This window comes from Macaca thibetana, chromosome 14 (assembly GCF_024542745.1).
Source record: "Macaca thibetana thibetana isolate TM-01 chromosome 14, ASM2454274v1, whole genome shotgun sequence".
Classification (NCBI taxonomy): Eukaryota; Metazoa; Chordata; class Mammalia; order Primates; family Cercopithecidae; genus Macaca; species Macaca thibetana.
The window spans coordinates 120,410,416-120,429,772 of record NC_065591.1 but is presented as its reverse complement, the minus strand read 5'-3'; the positions used below and the strand labels follow the sequence as shown (position 1 = coordinate 120,429,772).

At 37.2% G+C, this 19,357-nt stretch overlaps 1 protein-coding gene and 1 non-coding gene across 11 annotated transcripts in view; both read left to right on the top strand.

The window, feature by feature from the left end:
- The window catches only part of ARHGAP32 (Rho GTPase activating protein 32), a 308,498-nt gene that overhangs the window by 261,699 nt on the left and 27,442 nt on the right, over window positions 1-19,357 (top strand). For all 10 annotated transcript variants that reach the window (XM_050755922.1, XM_050755919.1, XM_050755917.1 and 7 more), the window contains one exon: window positions 12,458-12,607. In XM_050755922.1, the coding sequence (XP_050611879.1) occupies window positions 12,458-12,607 (150 nt within the window). The remainder of the gene's footprint in view (window positions 1-12,457; window positions 12,608-19,357) is intronic.
- Window positions 17,551-17,654, top strand: LOC126936666 (U6 spliceosomal RNA). Its single transcript, XR_007719495.1, has one exon. It is a non-coding gene; the product is annotated as a U6 spliceosomal RNA (small nuclear RNA).

Below are 19,357 nucleotides of genomic sequence, written 5' to 3'. Positions count from 1 at the left end.
TATATACATCATATGCAGTTGCCAAATTTGACAGTTACTTTCATCAAATTCAGCATCAAAATATAAATGCCTACTGTTAACATGTATTTTGGAAGTTCTGGACAAAATCTGAAACACAAATCAGAAGCTTTTACTATCAGACAAAAGCTAGAATGGCCATATTTACTTTGACACAGTTACATATCCATGAAATTCAAAAGAATCAACTAATATCCTTCTAAAATTATTGAGAGTTTAGTAAATGATCATATGTGAGCTATACATTAAGAAATTGTTTTCTGAGAATAGAGAACTCAGAAGTAAGATTGCACGCCTACAACCATCTGATCTTCAACAAACCTGACAAAAACAAGTAACAGGGAAAGTATACCCTATTTAATAAATGGTGCTGGGAGAACTGGCTAACCATATGCAGAAAATTGAAACTGGACCCCTTCCTTACACCTTATACAAAAATCAATTCAAGATGGATTAAAGACTTAAATGTAAAACCCAAAACTATAAAAACCCTAGAAGAAAATCTGGGCAATACCATTCAGGACATAGGTATGGACAAAGATTTCATGATGAAAACATCAAAAGCAATTGCAACAAAAGCAAAAATTGACAAATGGGATCTAATTAAGCTAAAGAGATTCAGTACAGCAAAAGAAACTATCATCAGAGTGAACAGACAGCCTACATAATGGAAGAAAATGTTTGCAATCTATCAATATGACAAAGGTCTAATATCCAGAGTCTACAGGGAACTTAAGTTTACAAGAAAAAAAAAAAAACCCATTAAAAAGTGGGCAAAGGACATGAACAGACACTTCTCAAAAGAAGACATTGATCCCACCAACAAACATCACTGATCATTAGAGAAATAGAAATCAAAACCACAATGAGATACCATCTCATGCCAGTCAGAATGGAGATTATTAAAAAGTCAAGAAACAACAGATACTGGCAAGGTTGCAGAGAAAAGTGAACACTTTTACACTGTTGGTGGGAATGTAAATTAGTTCAACCATTGCGGAAGACAGTGTGGCAGTTCCTCAAAGATCTGGAAGCAGAAATACCATTTGACCCAGCAATCCCATTACTGGGTGTATACCCAAACACATGTAAATCTTTCTGTTTTAAAGATACGTGCACCCATATGTTCATTGCAGCACTGTTCACAATAGCAAAGACATGGAATCAACTCAAACACTCATCAATGATAGACTAGATTTTTAAAAAAGGGGTACACATACATCATTTTATGCAGCTATAAAAGGAACAAGATTATGTCCTTTGCAAGGACATGTTTGGGGGTAGAAGTCATTATCCTCAGCAAACAAAGGCAGGAACAGAAAACCAAACACTGCATGTTCTCACTTATAAGTGGGAGCTGAACAGTGAGAACACATAGATGCATGGGGGAAACAACACGCAGTAGGGCTTGTCGAGATAGGGGGAGGGAGAGCATCAGGAAGAATAGTTAATGGATGCTGGGCTTAATACTTAGGTGATTGGATGATCTGTGCAGCAAACCATCATGACACATGTTTACCTATGTAACAAACTTGCACATCCTGCACATATACTCTGGAACATAAAAGAAAAGTTGAAGAAAAAAAATTGTTTTCCAGCATACTAGTAATGACCAGTTAAGGGCATAATTGAAGCAAGGTATTATTCTACTAAAGCAGAAAAAAAATTAAGTTACCTAGCAATATTGCTAATAAGGAATATGTGGAATGAATCCTTTATGAGGAAAATTAGAAAAATCTTTTGAGAGATAATAGATTTAGAAAAATTATGACATACGCTTTCCATGTAGAAATATTGAATATTACAGAAATTAAAATTCTTCCAAATTATTATATAATGTTAAATTGTTACAAACCAAACTTACTAGTTTTCTGGGGGTCTTGTCAAAATTATTTTAAAGTTGGTATGGAAGATGTTTACAGATGAACATGGCCGGGCACAGTGGCTCAAGCCTGTAATCCCAGCACTTTGGGAGGCCGAGACGGGCGGATCACGAGGTCAGGAGATCACGACCATTCTGGCTAACACGGTGAAACCCCGTCTCTACTAAAAAATACAAAAAACTAGCCGGGCGAGGTGGCGGGCGCCTGTAGTCCCAGCTACTCGGGAGGCTGAAGCAGGAGAATGGCATAAACCCAGGAGGCAGAGCTTGCAGTGAGCTGAGATCCGGCCACTGCACTCCAGCCTGGGCGTCAGAGTGAGACTCCGTCTCAAAAAAAATAAATAAATAAAAAATAAAAAAAATAAAAAAATTGAACATAAATGGTTTGATGACCACTCTGTAACAAAGATTCATTACACACAATCTGCTAGCAACTAGAGGAGAATAATTACACCAGCCTGTAACTTTTAATATAGTAATATTATATGTGACAAACTTCTGAAGTTAACCTCTATACTACAAATGCCTCATTAGTAGAAAAGTGAGCATGTAATTTAATTTTACTGTGAGGAATCTCAGATACAACAGAGGTTATAATATACCCAGAGTTTCAGAGCATGCATGTCAGAAATAGCATCAACATTATATTGAGATTGCAAATAAGTTTTAACAGGTGGTATAGAAAAGGATAAAGGTTTTGCATTTAATCTGGGTTATGGTCTAGGATGACGGCTTTGTTGTACTTTGTCCAAGACTTTTACTGGTTTTAGCCTGGAAAGTTCCATGTCTCAGGAATCTTGTCAGTCATGGACTAACCAGGATGGTTAGTCACCTTGTGTAGTCTATAAAAAAGACACAAATGTCTGTAAATAATGTTTTCCGTAGAATGAAAAGAAATGGATGGCAGATGTCTAATCTTGTGTAGAGTAGCCCATCTAGTGTTCTATCTAGGCCATAAGTTACCCTAGGCACACAAGGTTCCCTCAGGAATCCTCATCCGTTCAGGAATGTTAAGGTTTGGATTCATTCACGACTGTATAGTAGGGGAGGAGCAAAGCAGGACGGCCAAATAAAAGGCTTCACTGATTGTTTCCCCTTCAGGAGTACCAAATTTCACAATTCTGCACACATGAAAAAACACCCCCATAGGAACCAAAAATCAGGTGAGCACTCATAGTACCTGATTTTACCTTCCTATTGCTGAAAGAAGCACTAGAGAGGGTAGGAAAAACCAATCTTAAATCACCTTTGCCACCCCTTGCCCTGTCCCCCAGTAGTGGCCCTGTGGCACAGAGAGAGAATCTGTGCTCTCTCTTAAGGGAGAACTTAGGGATTTTGAGACTTTGTCTTGAACTCACTGCTGCCCTGTCACAGTGGAAAGCAAAACCAGGTTGAACTTAGATGATGCCCATCCGTGGAGGGAGCATTTAGACAGCAGTAGACAGAGGGGAAATCTCCTATCCCAGCGGTCAGAACTCAGCTGCAGCTAGCCTCACCACTGCAAGCTAAAGTGCTCTGGGGCCTTGAATAAATTTGAAAAGCAGTCTAGGCTGCAAGGACTGCAACTCTTAGGCAAGTCTTAATGCTGAACTGGGCCCAGAGCCAATGGACTTGAGAGGCCAGTGACCTACTGAGACACCAACCAGCGTGGCTAAGGGAATGCTTGTGCCACCTCTCCCCTTACCCTAGACAGGACACTTTGTGACTCCAAAACAGATCCCTTCTTTCTGCTTGGGAAGAGTAGAAGGAAGATTAAAGAGGACTTTGTCTTGTATCTTGGATACCATCTCAGCCATGGTAGGAAAGGGCACTGATGAGAGTTGTGAGGCCCCCATTCCAGGCCCTAGCTCCTGGACCACATTTCTAGATACACCTGGGGCCAGAAGGGAACCCACTGCCTTCAAGGGAAGGACTGTCTTAGCAGGCCCCATCACCTGCAGACTAAAAAGCCCTCAGACCCTGAATAACCAGCAGTGATACCTGGGTAGTATGCCATGGGCCAAGGGTGAGACTCTGAGGTAAGCTGGCTTCAAGTGAAACCCAGCTCATTCCTAGCTGTGGTGGCCATGGTGAAAGACTCCTTCTGCTTGGGAAAAGTAAAGAGGACTTTGTCTTGCACCTTAGGTACCAGCTTGGCCACAGTGGGATAGAGCACCATGCAGACTCTTGGGGACTCTGATTCTAGGCCTTGGCACTTGGTCAGCATTTCTGGACCTGCCCTGGGCCAGAGGGGAGCCCACTGCCGTGAAGGATGAGTTCCAGGCCTGGCAGCGTTAGCCACAAGCTGACAAGAGCCTTTGGGCCTTGAGTGAACATCAGTGGTAACCTGGCAGTACTCCCTGTGGGCTTGTGGTGGTGGCCATGGGGTGGCTCCTCTGCCTGTGGAAAGGGGAGGGAAGAGTAGGAAGGACTGCATCTCATGGTTTCAGTGCCAGCTCAGCTGCAATATAGTAGAAAAACAGGTAGATTTCTGAAGTTTTTGACAGCAGTCTCTGGCTCCTGGACAGCATCTCTGGACCCGCCTAGGGCCTGGGGGAACTCACCGCCTTGAAAGGAATGACACAGCTTGGCTGGCTTTACCACCTGCTGATTATACAGTCCTTGGTCCTTGAACAAACACAGGCAGTAGCCAGGTACCAGTTACAGTGGGCTTTGGCAAGACCCAGTGCTATGCTGGCTTTGGTTTGACCCAGTGCAGTCCCAGTGGTGGTGGCCACGGGTGCTTGTTTCACCCCAGCTCCAGGTAGCTTATCACAGAGACAGAGAGAGACTTTGTTTGGGAGAAAGTAAGAGAAGAAAACAAAAGTCTCTGCCTGGTAATCCAGAGAATGCTTCTGGATCTTACCGAAGACCACCAAGGCAGTACCTGTACAAATTTGCAAAAACTACAGCATTATTGAATTGGGGTGTCCACTAATTCAGATACAGCTTGTATTGTGATGCAGATCACAACACCCAACTTCTTTTGAATACCTGGAAAGCTTTCCTAAGAAGGACAGGTACAAACAAGCCCAGACTGTGAAGAGTGCAATAAATACCTGACTCTTCAATGCTCAGACACTGACAAACATCCACAAGCATCAAGACCATCCAGGAAAACATGATCTCACCAAATAAAGTAAATAAGGTACCAGGCACCAACCCTAGAGGTGCGTGACCTTTCAGACAGAGAATTTGAAATAGTCATTTTGAGGAAACTCAAAGAAATTCAAGATAACACAGAGAAGGAAGTCAGAATTCTATCCTGTAAGTTTAAGAGGTTGAAATAATTAAGAAGAATCTAGCAAAAGTTCTGGAGTTCAAAAATGCAGTTGAAATACTGAAGAATATATCAGAATCTGTTAATAGCAGAATTGATCAAGCGGAAAATTAGTGAGCTTGAAGACAGGCTGAAAATACACAAAGGAGACAAAAGAAAAAAGAATGAAGCATGCCTATAAGATCTAGAAAATAGTCTTAATTGGGCATATCTAAGTTACTGGCCTTAAAGAGGAGGTAGAGAAAGAGATAGGGGTAGAAAGTTTATTATTCAAAGAGATAGTAACAGAGAATTCCCAAAAGGAAAGATACCGCTATCCAAACACAAGAAGTTTACAAAACACTAAACAGACTTAACCCAGAAAAGACTACCTCAAGACATTTTAATAATCAAACTCCCAAAGGTCAAGAATAAAGAAAGGATACTAATAGCAGGAAGAAAAAAGAACATACAGTGGAGTTCTAGTATATCTGGCAGCACACTTTTCAGTGAAAACTTTAAGAGAGAATGAGTGGCATGACATATTTACAGTGCTAAAGGAAAAAAACTTTACCCTAGAGTACTATATCTGGTGAAAATATCCTTCAAACATGAAGGAGAAGTAAACACTTTCCCAGACAAATAAAAGCTGAGGAATTTCATCAACGCCAGACCTGTCCTATAAGAAATGCTAAAGGGAATACTTCAGTCGGAAAGAAAACGACATTAATGAACAGTAAGAAATTATATGAAGATACAAACTTAGTGGTAGTAGTAAGTACACAGACATGGAATATTATAACACTAACTGTGGTGTGTAAACTGCTCTTAAGTAGAAGACTAAATGATGAACCAATAAAAAATAATAGCTAGAACAACCTTTCAAGATGTAGACAGTATAATAAAATATAAATAGAAAAAACAAAAAGTTAAAAAGCAAAGGATGAAGTTAAAGCATACAGTCTGTTAGTTTTCTTTTTGCTTGTCTATGCAGTGTTGTTATCAGCTTAAAAATGGGTCATAAGATAGTATTCGCAAGCCTCATTATAACCTCAAATCCGAAAGCATACAATGCACACACTAAAAGTAGAAAGCTAGAAATTATATCATACCACCAGAGAAAATCACCTTTACTCAAAGGAAGACAGGAAGGAAGGAAAGAAGGAAAAGAAGACCACAAAGCTACCAGGAAACAAATAACAAAATGGTTGGAGAAAGTCTGAAGTTATCAATAATAACATTGAAAGTAAATGGACTAAACTCTTCAATAAAAGACATAGAGTGGCTGGATGGATGAAAAAACAAGACCCAATGGCCTGTTGCCTCTAGGAAACACACTTCATCTATAAAGATATACAGAGACTGAAAAGAAAGGGATGGAAAAAGAAATTCCGTGTCAATGGAAACCAAAAAAGAGCAGGAGTAGCTATACTTACATGAGACAAAATAGATTTCAAGACAAAAACTATAAGAAGAGACAAAGAACGTCACTATATGATAATAAAGGGGTCAATTTAGCCAAAAGATATAACAACTGTAAATATATATGCACCCAACATTAGAGCACCCAGAAATATCAAGCAAATATTGTTAGAGCTAAAGAGAGAGAGAGATCCCAATACAATAATAGCTGGAGACTTCAGCATCCCACTTTCAGCATTGTACAGATCTTACAGACAGAAAATCAACATAGGACCTAATCTGTACTATAGACTAAATAGACCTAATAAATATTTACAGGACATTTCATCCAACAGCAACAGCTACAGGATACATATTCTTCTCCTCAGCATGTGGATGATTCTCAAGGATAGACCATATGTTAGGTCACACAAATCTAAAAGTATTCAAAAAAAAAAAAAAAGAAAACATTGAAATGATATCAAGCATCTCTGGCCACAACAGACTAAAATTAGAAATCAGTAACAAGGAATTTTGGAAACTGTACAAACACATGGAAATTAAACAGTATACTCCTGAAAGACAGTGAGTCAATGAAGAGATTAAGAAGGAAATTGAAAAAATTTCTTGAAACAAATGATTATAGAAACAATGTATCAAAACCTATGTGATACAACAAAAGCTGTACTAAAAGGGAAATTTATAGCTATAGGTACCTACATGAGAAACAAGAAAAACACCCTAGCAATGTATTTTAAAGAACTAGAAAAAGCAAGAATAAACCAAACCCAAATTAGCAGAAGTAAAAGCAATAATAAAAGATCAGAGCAGATACAACTGATATTGAAAAGAAAACACCAAAGATCAACAAAAGAAAAAGTTGGTTTTTTGAAAAGTTAAACGAAATTGACAAAACTTTAGCTAGACTAAGGAAAAACAAAAAGAAGACCCAAATAAAATCAGATGTGAAATAGGAAACATTGCAGCTAACACTGCAGAAATTCAAGGGATCATTAGGGGCTATTATGAGCAACTATATGCCAGTAAATTGGAAAATCTAGAATAAGTGGATAAACTCCTAAACACGTTCAGCCTACCAAGATCAAACCATGAAGAAATCCAAAACCTGAACAGACCAATAACAAATAATGAGATAAAAATTATAATAAAAAATCTCCCAGCAAAGAAAAGCCCAGGACTCAATGGCTTAACTGCTGAATTTTACCAAACATTTAATCAAAGAACAACAACTACCAATTCTACTGTATTCAGAAAATAGAGGAGAGAATACTTCCACACTGATTCTACAGAGCCAGTATTACACTGATACAAAACCAATGACACATCAAAAAAAGAAAACTACAGGCCAGTATCACTGATGAATATTGATGCAAAAAAAAATCTCAAAATACTAGCAAACCAAATTCACCAACACATTAGCAAGGTCATTCATCGTGGCCAAGTGGGATTTATCCCAGGGATGCAAGGATAGTTCAACATACACAAATCAATACATGCGATACATCATATCAACAGAGTGAAGCACAATACCATGTGAACATTTCAGCATTACTGAAAAAGCATTTGATAAAAATTCAACATCCCTTCTTGATAAAACCCCTCAAAAAATAGGTATAGAAGGAACATGTTTCAGCATAATAAAAGCCATATACTACAGACCCATAGCCAGCATCCTACTGAATGAGGAAAAACTGAAAGTCTGTTAAGATCAGGAACATGACAAGGATGCCCACTTTTACCACTCTTCTTTAACATAGTATTGGAAATTCTGGCTAGAGCAATCAGAAAAGAGAAAGAAATAAAGAGCACTCAAACTGAAGAAAAAGAAGAAACCAAATTATCCTTGTTTGCAGATGACATGATCTTATATTTGGAGATCCTAAATACTCCACCAAAAAACTATTTGAACTGATAAATTCAGTAAAGTGGCAGAATACAAAATTAACATGAAAAAATCAGTAGCATTTCTGTATCCCAACAGTGAACAATCTGAAAAAGAAATAAAGAAAGCGATCCCATTTATAATAGCTACAAATAAAATAAAATACCTAGGAATTAACCAAAGAAGTGTAAGATCTTTATGATGAAAACTGTAAAACACTGATGCAAGAAATGGAAGAGAACACAAATAAATGGAAAGGTATTCCACGTTCATGGATTGGGAGAGTCGATATTGTTAAAAATGTCCTTATTACCCAAACCAAACTACAGATTTAGTGCAATTCCTATCAAAATACCATGACATACTTCACAGGAATAGAAAAAAACATAGTGAAATTTATATAGAACTAAGTAATAGCCATAGCAGTCCTAAGCTAAAAGAACAAAACTGGAGGGATCACATTACCTGACTTCAAATTATATTGCAGAGTTATAATAACCAAAACAGCACGACATAAAAACAGACACATGAACCAGTGGAACAAAATAGAGAACCTGGAAACAAACCCACACACCTACAGTGAACTCATTTTTATCAAAGGTGCCAAGAGCATACACTGGGGAAATAACAGTCTCTTCAATAAATGGTGCTGGGAAAACTGGATATCCATGTGCAGAAGAATGAAACTAGACCCCTCTTTCTCACCTTATATAAAAATTAAGTCCAAATGAATTGAAGACTTAAATCTAAGACCTCAAATTATAAAACTACTAAAAAAATTGGGAAAAATATCCAGGAAAATTAGAGGAGAAAAGATTTCTTGAGTAATACCAGACAAGCATAGGCACAAGGCAAAAATGGACAATGGGATCACATCAAGTTTAAAAGCTTCTGCACAACAAAAGAAACAATCAGTAAAGTGAAAAGACAACCCACAGAATGGGAGAAAATATTTGCAAACTACCCATCTGACAAAGGATTAATAACTGCAATATATAAGGAGCTCAAACAACTCAAAGGAAAATAATTTGATTAACAAATGGGCAAAAGATCTGAATAGCCATTTCTTAAAAGAAGACATACAAATGGCGAGCAGGTATATAAAAGATGCTGAACATCATTGATCATCAGAGAAATGCAAATTAAAACTATAATGAGATGTTATCTCACCCTAGTTAAAATGGTTTTTATCCAAAAGACAGGCAGTAACAAATGTGGAGAAAAGGGAACCCTTTTACGCTGTCGGTGGGAATGTAAATTAACACAGCCACTATAGAGAACAGTTTGAGGGTCCTCAAAAACCTAAAAATAGAGCTATTATACAATACAGCAATCCTACTGCTGGGTAGATACCCAAAAGAAAGGAAATTCGTATATAGAAGAGATACCTGCACTGCCATGTTTGTTGTATCCCTGCTCACACTAGCCAAGATTTGTAAGCAGCCTAAGTGTTCATCAGCAGATGAATGGATAAAGAAAATGTGGTGCATATACACAATAGGGCAGTATTCAGCCATAAAAAAAAATGAGATTCAGTCATTTGCAACAACATGGATGTAACTGGACGTTATTATATTAAGTGAAATAAGCCAAGCACAGAAAGATAAACTTTGCATTCTCACTTATTTGTGGGATCTGAAAATCCAAACAATTGAAATTATGGAGACAGAGAGTAGAAGAATGGTTACCAGAGGCCAGAAAGGGTAATAAGCCGATGTTGGGGGGGAAATAGGGATGGTTAACAGGGACAAAAAATAGAAAGAATGAGTAAGACCTAGCATTTGATAGCACAACAGGCTGACTACAGTCAAAAATAATTTAAATGTACATTAAAAAATAACTAAAATACTATAATTGGATTGTTTGCAACACAAGGGATAAATACTTGAGGGGATGGATACCCCATTTACCCTGGTGTGATTATTACACATTGCATGTTTGTATCAAAATATGTACCCATAAATATATATACCTACTGTGTACCCATGAAAATTTTAAAAATGTATAATAGGCCTCAGTAAGACTCTCAGTAATCATCTGCAAACTTAGTAGGTGGATTGAGGCCATCCAGCTTAGTCTTTTATTTAACAACTAATCTTTGAGTTCATGATATTGTTGTATGTTGACTTTTAGCATAATTATCCCTATAAGCTGTACTTCTCAGCAAAAGTCATTTTTAAGGGATTTGTTCACTTTCCGTTTTTTTCAGTTGTCTTTCTAATGTGTCAGTCAGTGGAAATGTTTTTTCAAATATTAATTTACTCACCTTTTTCCTTGATCTATAACGGATTTAAGATGATATACTTAGTATATTATAGATGAATGTTAATGGAAGATCTGATGCTTGTGTGGGTGTGTGTTTTGTATTTATATAGCCATTAGGTTGATGAGTGTGTTCTGTGTCATTATGGGATTGTCCTCTTTGCAAAATGAGAGTTTTCTTTTTTCAGTTATATTCAACAGATTACAAGTACTATGATAATTTCTAACCATCAAGTAAAATAATTTAAAAATTGACTAGAAATGCAAACCGCTTTTACACCATTTTAGGTCTTACTTACTATAAAGATCTCCAAAGCAATACATTCAGTAAAACTCAGGTTCCTCTTGTAATCCTGTAACATCCTTAAGTATGCATTGGGAAGATGACTGGTTTACCAAGCTTGATTCAAACATCGTGGGTTACAACACTTAAATTTGCTTACAGTCTCGTAAGATGGTGAGAAGATATCGGGGGAACCAGCCCCGAGTATTTTAATGTTGGTTCTTTTCTATTTTCCCTAAGTGTTGGCCAGTCTGAGAAACAAAGGGAAAGAGTACAAAAGAGAGAAATTTTAAAGCTGGGTGTCCGGGGGAGAAATCACTTGTCGGCAGGTTCCGTGATGCCCCCTGAGCTGCAAAACCAGCAGGTTTTTATTAGCAGTTTTCAAAGGGGAGGGAGTTTACGAATAGGGTGTGGGTCACAGAGATCACATGCTTCACAAGACAATAAAATATCACAAGGCAAATGGGGGCGGAGCAAGATCAGAAGACCAAGGCGAAATTAGAATTGCTGATGAAGTTTCGTGTCCTGCTGTGCACGCATTGTCATTGATAAACATCTTAACAGGAAACAGGGTTCAAGAGCAGAGAACTGGTCTGACTAAAATTTGAAATTCCTGACTAGGCAGGAATTTCTTAATCCTAGTAAGCCTGGGGGCGCTGCAGGAGACCAGGGCATATTTCATCCCTTATCTACAACTACATAAGACAGACAGTCCCGGAGCAGCCATTTTAGAGACCTCCCGCTGGGACTGCATTCTCTTTCCCAGGGCTATTCCTTGCTGAGAAAAAGAATTCAGTGATATTTCTCCCATTTGCTTTTGCAAGAAGAGAAATATGTCTTTGTTCTGCCCAGCCCCGCAGGCGGTCAGGCCTTATGGTTATCTCCCTTGTTCCCTGAAAATCGCAGTTATACTGTTCTTTTTGGATACTCAGATTTCATATTGTTCATACACACATGTTTTACAAACAATTTGTGCAGTTAACACAGTCATCACAGGGTCCTGAGGTGACATACATCCTCAGTTTATGAAGATGATGGGATTAAGAGATTAAAGACAGGCATAGGAAACCACAAGAGTAATGATTGAGGAAGTGATAAATGTCCATGAAATCTTCACAATTTATTTTCAGAGATTGCAGTAAAGACAGGCGTAAGAAATTATAAAAGTATTAATTTAGGGAACTAATAAATGTCCATGAAACCTTCAAAATTTATGTTCTTCTGCCATGGCTTCAGCCGGTCCCTCCGTTCAGGGTCCCTGACTTCCCGCAGCAAGAAGAAAGTACAAAATTATGATGTTATTTATAACACAACTCTTAGCTAAACTTCTGCTGAAATTTCCTAAAGATTATAAAGTATGTTTATAATAGATTATTTTGCTGTCAGCCTCTTGAGATATGCTTCTTTTTATGCTAAGTAAAATGTAACCTCTTGCCACAACTCAGATCTTTTCTCTTTATTGATTTCTAGTGTCTAAAAAGCACGGCAAGCTCATTACGTTCTTACGAACATTCATGAAGTCTCGTCCAACAAAACAGAAGCTGAAGCAGCGGGGAATCTTGAAAGAGAGGGTGTTTGGTTGTGACCTGGGGGAGCACCTTCTAAATTCTGGTTTTGAAGGTAAAAATAAAATGTGCAAGCTTATACTTTGAGTTTCTGACCTCTCCATATTGGTTCTCTATGACCAATTATGGAGTAGATTTAGGCAAATAACTGTTTCATTTCAGTTCAATGCATGTATTAAGCTTTCTCAGGTACTCAGTTCTGGGTGGACCTGAGAATGAAAAGTCTACGAATACAGTTTGGCATCAGAGATGCTCATGTTCTGTTCCAGAAGAGTAGGACATTCACACGAAATATATTACAACCACCCTGTTATTTTGCCTTACTTTCTATTTCTCCCTAGATAGCTTCTTCAGCCAGTTTTGCCACCCACATTTTATCCTAAAATATTTATCTAATTATTCTTATGGAAAAAAGATGTCATAGTTTTGAGACATAAAATGCCAAAATCAATCTTCCAATTTTTTTGTTTTTAAAGAGACAGGGCCTTGCTTTGTCGCCCAAGCTGGAGTGCAGTGGCGTGATCATAGCTGACTGCAGCCTTGAATTCCTGGGCTCAGGCAGTCCTCCCAGAGTAGCTGGGACTACAGGCATGGGCCACTACACCTGGCTCATTTTTATTTTTCATTTTATATTTTGTAGAGGATCTGTATTTTATTTTTTGTAGGAATCTATATTCCTTTCTTTATAAATTAAATTATGAATCAAGAATTTAGTTGTTGGATGGTGGGATGGATAGGAGGGAAAGAAAAAAAGGAGTTTTCCTTTTATATTTTAAAATAGCACTTTCCTCCAGCATCTCCTTCAGAAATGCCAGAAGATGAAGGCAGGATCTACCTATGATGTTGTTAAACACCAGAAATAGGTGATTGTGAAATTCCAAATTAGTATGGGAAATACCCATTGTGCCTTTTGAGAAGACCATTAGTGAAAAACAATGGTAAAGTAATACTAATAATACTGAGTTGATAGTGTCAAATTCAAATTAAGGTCTTACTCATTGTTAAAAGAATATCAATGGACTTAGGAATTTAATGCAAACTGTACCATGTTTCTTGAGCGAGTAGACAAAATGTTATTTCAAACAGATGTTATTCCCAAATTAATACCAACTTAATGCAGATCCCTAAAAAACAAAAACAAAAGAAAAAACCCCTGAGGATTACTTTTGCAGCTAAATGCACATGGAAAACTCAACCAGTGACAATGTCAAAGAAAAAACTCAGTGATAGGATGGGAGTTTTACTAGTTTTACTATATATTAAAACAATCCTCAAAACTAGAAAAGCAGAGTTTTCACTGTGTGTGGTAGCACATGCCTGCAATCCCAGCACTTTGGGAGTCTGAGGCAGGCAGATAGCTTGAGCCTAGGAGTTCGAGAGCAGCCTACACAACATGGCAAGACCTGGTCTCTACCAGAAATACAAAAACTAGCCAGCGTAGTAGTATGCAGCTGTAATCCCAGTTACTTGAGAGGCTGAGGTGGGAGAATCACCTGAGATTGGGAGGCAGGGGTTGCAGTAAGCTGATTTCATGCCACCGCACTCCAGCCTGGGTGACAGAGCGAGACCTTGTCTCAAAAAAAAAAAAAAAAAAAACTTTTTTTAAAGGCAGAGTTTTGTGCAGAGAATGAAATGTGAGTGAAACAGCCTAGAGTGTTCAGAAATAGTTGTTACTATACATAAGAATCCATTGTGAAAAAAGTATGGTTTTAGAACCATGTCACATGGAAGAGCTATTTATACTACATATTGAGATAATTAAATAGCAGTTTTGAAAAAAATTCACACTTCATCATACTGAAAATAAACTTCAAATGTATAAGTTAACCATTTTAAACTTATAAAATTGCCAATGTGAACTGATTTTGTTTTGAGATAAAATAGCTTTCTCAAATTTAAACAAAAAACATAAAGAGATGCATATATATATATAAAATATATATATATATATATATACACTTTTCATATAATGAAAAATAACAATGTAGAGGGAGAGGTACCAGGAAATATAATCATTTTTTGGATATGATGAAATGCTGCTATTATAGTGTATGAGAATATCGTTTCAGATTTTTTAGAAAATTAAAGTTCCTGAGTAAAAGAATGGAGAAAAGATACAAACATTACACAGAAAAATGTTTATCGTTATTTGTAATCATGGAAATGTATCTTTAGGCAATTTTGAAATACCATTTTACTTTGGTAAATATTAAAATAACAAAGCTATTTTTCTAAATTATGATATCCAGTGCCATAAATATAGCAGTGATTTTTACCAGTAGGTTCAGAATCGTTGGTTTCAGGAAGTTCTGAGTTAGCACTACCTTTTTGGAAAACATTTGACATTTCATAGCAAGACACTTTATAGTGTTCCTTTCATCTAACGAATCCATCCTTAGGGACTTATCTTAATGTTATAATTAAATAGAAATAAAAGTGTTCATCATAGCATAATGTATGAGAACAAAGAAAATGAAATACCCAACTTTGGGAGAATGTTCTTTTTTGAAATGGGGTTTCACTCTGTCATCCAGACTGGAGTGCAGTGGCACAATCTCAGCTCACTGCAACCTCTGCCTCCTGGGCTCAAGCTGTCCTCCTGCCTCAGCTTCCTGAATAGCTGGGACTATAGGCATGCACCACCACACCCAGCTAATTTTTGTATTTTTTTTGTAGAGGTGGGATTTTGCCATGTTAGCCAGGCTGATCTCGAACTCCTGGACTCAAGCGATCCATCCACCTCGGCCTCCCAAAATGCTGGGATTACAGGCATGAGCCACCACACCCATACAGGGGAATGTTCTATAAATGCTGAAGCTATTAAAAATTTTAAGTTTGGGCTGGGTGAGATGGCTTATGCCTGTTATCCTAGTATTTTGGGAGGCCAAGGTAGGAGGATCGCTGGAGGCCAGGAGTTTACACCAGCCTGGGCAGCATAGCAAAACCCCATTTATATAGGAAAAAAAAAAACCAAAACGAGCTGTGCATGGTGGCACACACCCGTACTCAGCTAGTTCAGAGGCTGAGGTCAGGGGATTGCTGGACCCCAGGAATTGGAGACTACAGTAAGCTATCATCCTGCCACTGCACTCCAGCCTGGGCAACAGGGCAAAACCCTGTCTCTAAATAAATAAATAAGTTTGAATACAATGTAGGAACCTGAAAAATATTATCTATAAATAGTAGATACAACTTTTGAAAGTCTGGATACTTAGGTGATATGAAAAATGAATATAATTATAGTAAAGTATTAGAGAATATTGTTTAGATTTTTTTTTCTTAGTTGTCTTGCTTTTTCAATTAAAAAAATTAGAGGAATATTGGAAATGAATTTAATAATCCTGGAAGATTAATCCCTCTTTGCCAAGTTAAACTCAAATGACTAGAAAAAAAATTAACTTGTGACATTAAAGTGTAATTGAAATTCAGTAAACCTTAGGAACCAGAAACCTCGAAGACCGAGGTCAGATATATTATACTTGGCGTATTAAAATAATTTCCTGTTTCATCAGGGTTGGTAATAAATGAATAAATATTCATAAGAAGGATATTCATTTGAATATTCAAATGAAACCTACATCAGCAGAAGGGAAACCTTTGAAGTTTATTAACTAAAATTTTAATTAGGAAATAAAACTTTTTTAATAGCCAAGTGATTTAGTAGTTTGTCTTTGATTTAATGAATATATGAGGAATTTCAGTTTTTTCTGATTTTAAGACTTCATAGGGAGCTGGGTGTGGTGGCTCATGCCTGTAATCTTAGCTCTTTGGGAAGCCAAGATGGGAAGAGCACCTGAGCCTAGGAGTTTGAGACCAGCCTGGGAAACACGGCATGTTTAATGCCCTGTAACATGTTAAACCTTGCTTAGATGTGATCATTAATATGAAAAAGAGGCCTGGCGTGGTGGCTTACTCCTGTAATCCCAGCACTTTGGGAGGCCGAGACAGGCAGATCACTTGAGATCAGGAGTTCAAGACCATCCTGGCCAATATGGTGAAATCCTGTCTCTACTAAAAATACAAAAATTGGCCGGGCGTGGTGGCACGTGCCTGTAATCCCAGCTACTCAGCAGCCTGAGGCAGGAGAGATTGCTTGAACCTGGGAAGTGGAGGTTGCAGTGAGCCAAGATCTCACCATCACGTCTGGGTGACAAGAGCAAGACTCCATCTCAAAAAAAAAGAAAAAGAAATTGAAAGAGAGTTTTCCAATTTGTCCTGCCATGCTCATTAGCTTTCAAATATCAATTCAATTTTAGTTGTACTTAGAAGTTTCAGTTATGTTTCCATTCTTCATAAGGTTGGTAGGGGAGGACAGAGGCTATTATATCACTTCTTTCTGAAAAGTAGCAGGTTAAACTACAGTATTCATCTGTTCCCTAATTATGATAAAAGCTGTTTGAGTGGAACAGTTTTTTGGTATCATTGATTTTTTTTTTTGTAGAGACACTGTCTTTACAAAAAAATTTTTTTAATTAGCTGAGCATGGTGGCACGTGCCTGTGGTTCCAGCTACTTGAGAGGTTGAGGTGGGAGGATCTCGTGAGCCCAGGAGGTCCAGGATGCAGTGAGCCATGATCACACCATGGCACTCCAGCCTGGGCAACAGAATGAGACCCTATCTCAAAAAAAAAAAAAAAAAAAAAAAAAAAGACTTCATATGTATTGTCACATGGCCTATAACCACAGTTATACCATATGTGTGTATATATTTACACATACATATATATATAGAGAGAGAGAGACTATTTTAAAGTCTAAAACAATTAGAATTGAATATGTATTTTAAACTCTAAAATAATTAGAAAAAATGAAGAAAAAATGATTTATATACATAATTGTGAGGAGAGATGAGACACATACAGTGTATATAATATTGATATGTATCATATAATTGTCTTTCTCAAAGTTTAGACTTTAACATAGTGTCTTTACCCTAAACAAAATTAACCTTGCATTAGATTTTTCTGAGAAGGAAGCTCATATCAAAATTACATTTTATGTGCTTGCTTCGACAGCACATATACTAAAATTTGAACAATACAGAGATAAACGTGACCCCTGCACAAAAATGACACACAAATTCGTGAAGCATTCCATATAAAATAAAAATTGTTTAAAAATTATGTTTTGGTAAATGGTTAATTCTCTGAATATTTCCTAGTGAAAAATCAGCTTTGTAGAGAGATTATCCTGTTATACTTTCTGAACTTCTGAGTACCTCTCTGTTGGAGCAAGTGACAAACTTGACCTGTGTCTTCTGTTCAAAATGTTGTAAGAAGTCACAAGGAACCTGACAAAGCCATTGTCTTTTTATTCTTTTATGTGTGGTCCCTGGTGCTCAATCAGGATTCAGGATGATCATACAGAGTTTTAGCTATCACAAACCAGTGTTTATAATTGAGTTTATTAAACATTATATCACAGTTATTTGTGGAACTGATTGTTTAAAAATCTGCCCACAAAAAAAAGAAATAAATAAAAATCCACGTACATAGTACCTGTTTTGAGCATAGATTATACTAATATGTCATTTACTTTGGCATCTTTTTGTTTTGTTTTGTTATGGAGTTTTGCTCTTGTTGCCCAGGCTGGAGTGCAATGGCACAATCTCAGCTCACTGCAACCTCTGCCTCCCAGGTTCAAGCGATTCTCCTGCCTCAGCCTCCTTAGTAGCTGGGATTACAGGCACCCACCACCATGCCTGGCTAAATTTTTTTTTTTTTTTTTTTCTGTATTTTTTGGTAGAGACAGGGTTTCACCATATTGGCCAGGCTGGTCTTGAACTCCTGACCTCAGGTGATCCACCTGTCTCAGCCCCCAAAGTGCTGGGATTGCAGACATGAGCCCCTGCCCCCAGCCTACTTTGGCATCCCTACCTGTAGCTTTAAAATGTTTTTTTTGTTGTTGTTGTTGTGACGTTAATGTCTTTTTCTGGTATCATTGATTTTTTTTCATAAGACTTAGTATTTTTTTTTTCTGTACATATTTAAAACTGAATTTCGTTAAAAATTTGAATTGAGATCACTAAAACAAAATAGTGAGAGGTTTATAGAAAACTAGGTCAAATTATGTTTGGTACAAAATATTACAAATATTTTGGAACCCTTGGAGAGGACTTTCTGTTGCCTGAACATATTTCTGTGTTGTAGTATATGCACAAAATTTTAAATCAGAGAACAGTAGGAAAAGGCAAGGCCCAAATAACCCCAGAAATTAATCCTTTAGGTAGTCATATTAGGTAGAATCATGATGCACATTCAAATAAGTAACACTGTACTCGTGTCCCTTTAGCCTGGAAACCACTTCCCTGAAACGGAACTGAGCTTTTTCATCTGTATCTGTAATGCTTTCGTGATGCCTGGAAAATGGAACAGACTTAATAAATGCATGATTGATGAGTGAGTGAGCGAGTGAATGAATGAAAAGAGCCGAAACGAAACCAAAACTCAAGAAAAAAAAATCAGAGATCAATTCTTGTCATACTTATTTCTTACTTCTTTTAGCTATATTCTAGTTTTAAGGATCATTGATTTTAATTTAAATATATACTTCTTATTCCGTTGTCATATAATGATATTTTTAAAACTAAGAATGTAAAATCAAAGTAAATCAGAAGTGTATTATGTGGAGAATGTGGGAATGATTCTGAAAATCGTACCGTCTTTTGGAGGAAGCATTTTGGAGGTTTCTGGTGTTATATTTTGACTGGGTCATTATTTGGTGTGCATTTGGCTGGTTCGTTAGATGGTTTGGGGGTAGCTAGCAAAGTGCCTTTTTTTAAAACTAGGATTTTTTTTACAAAACAT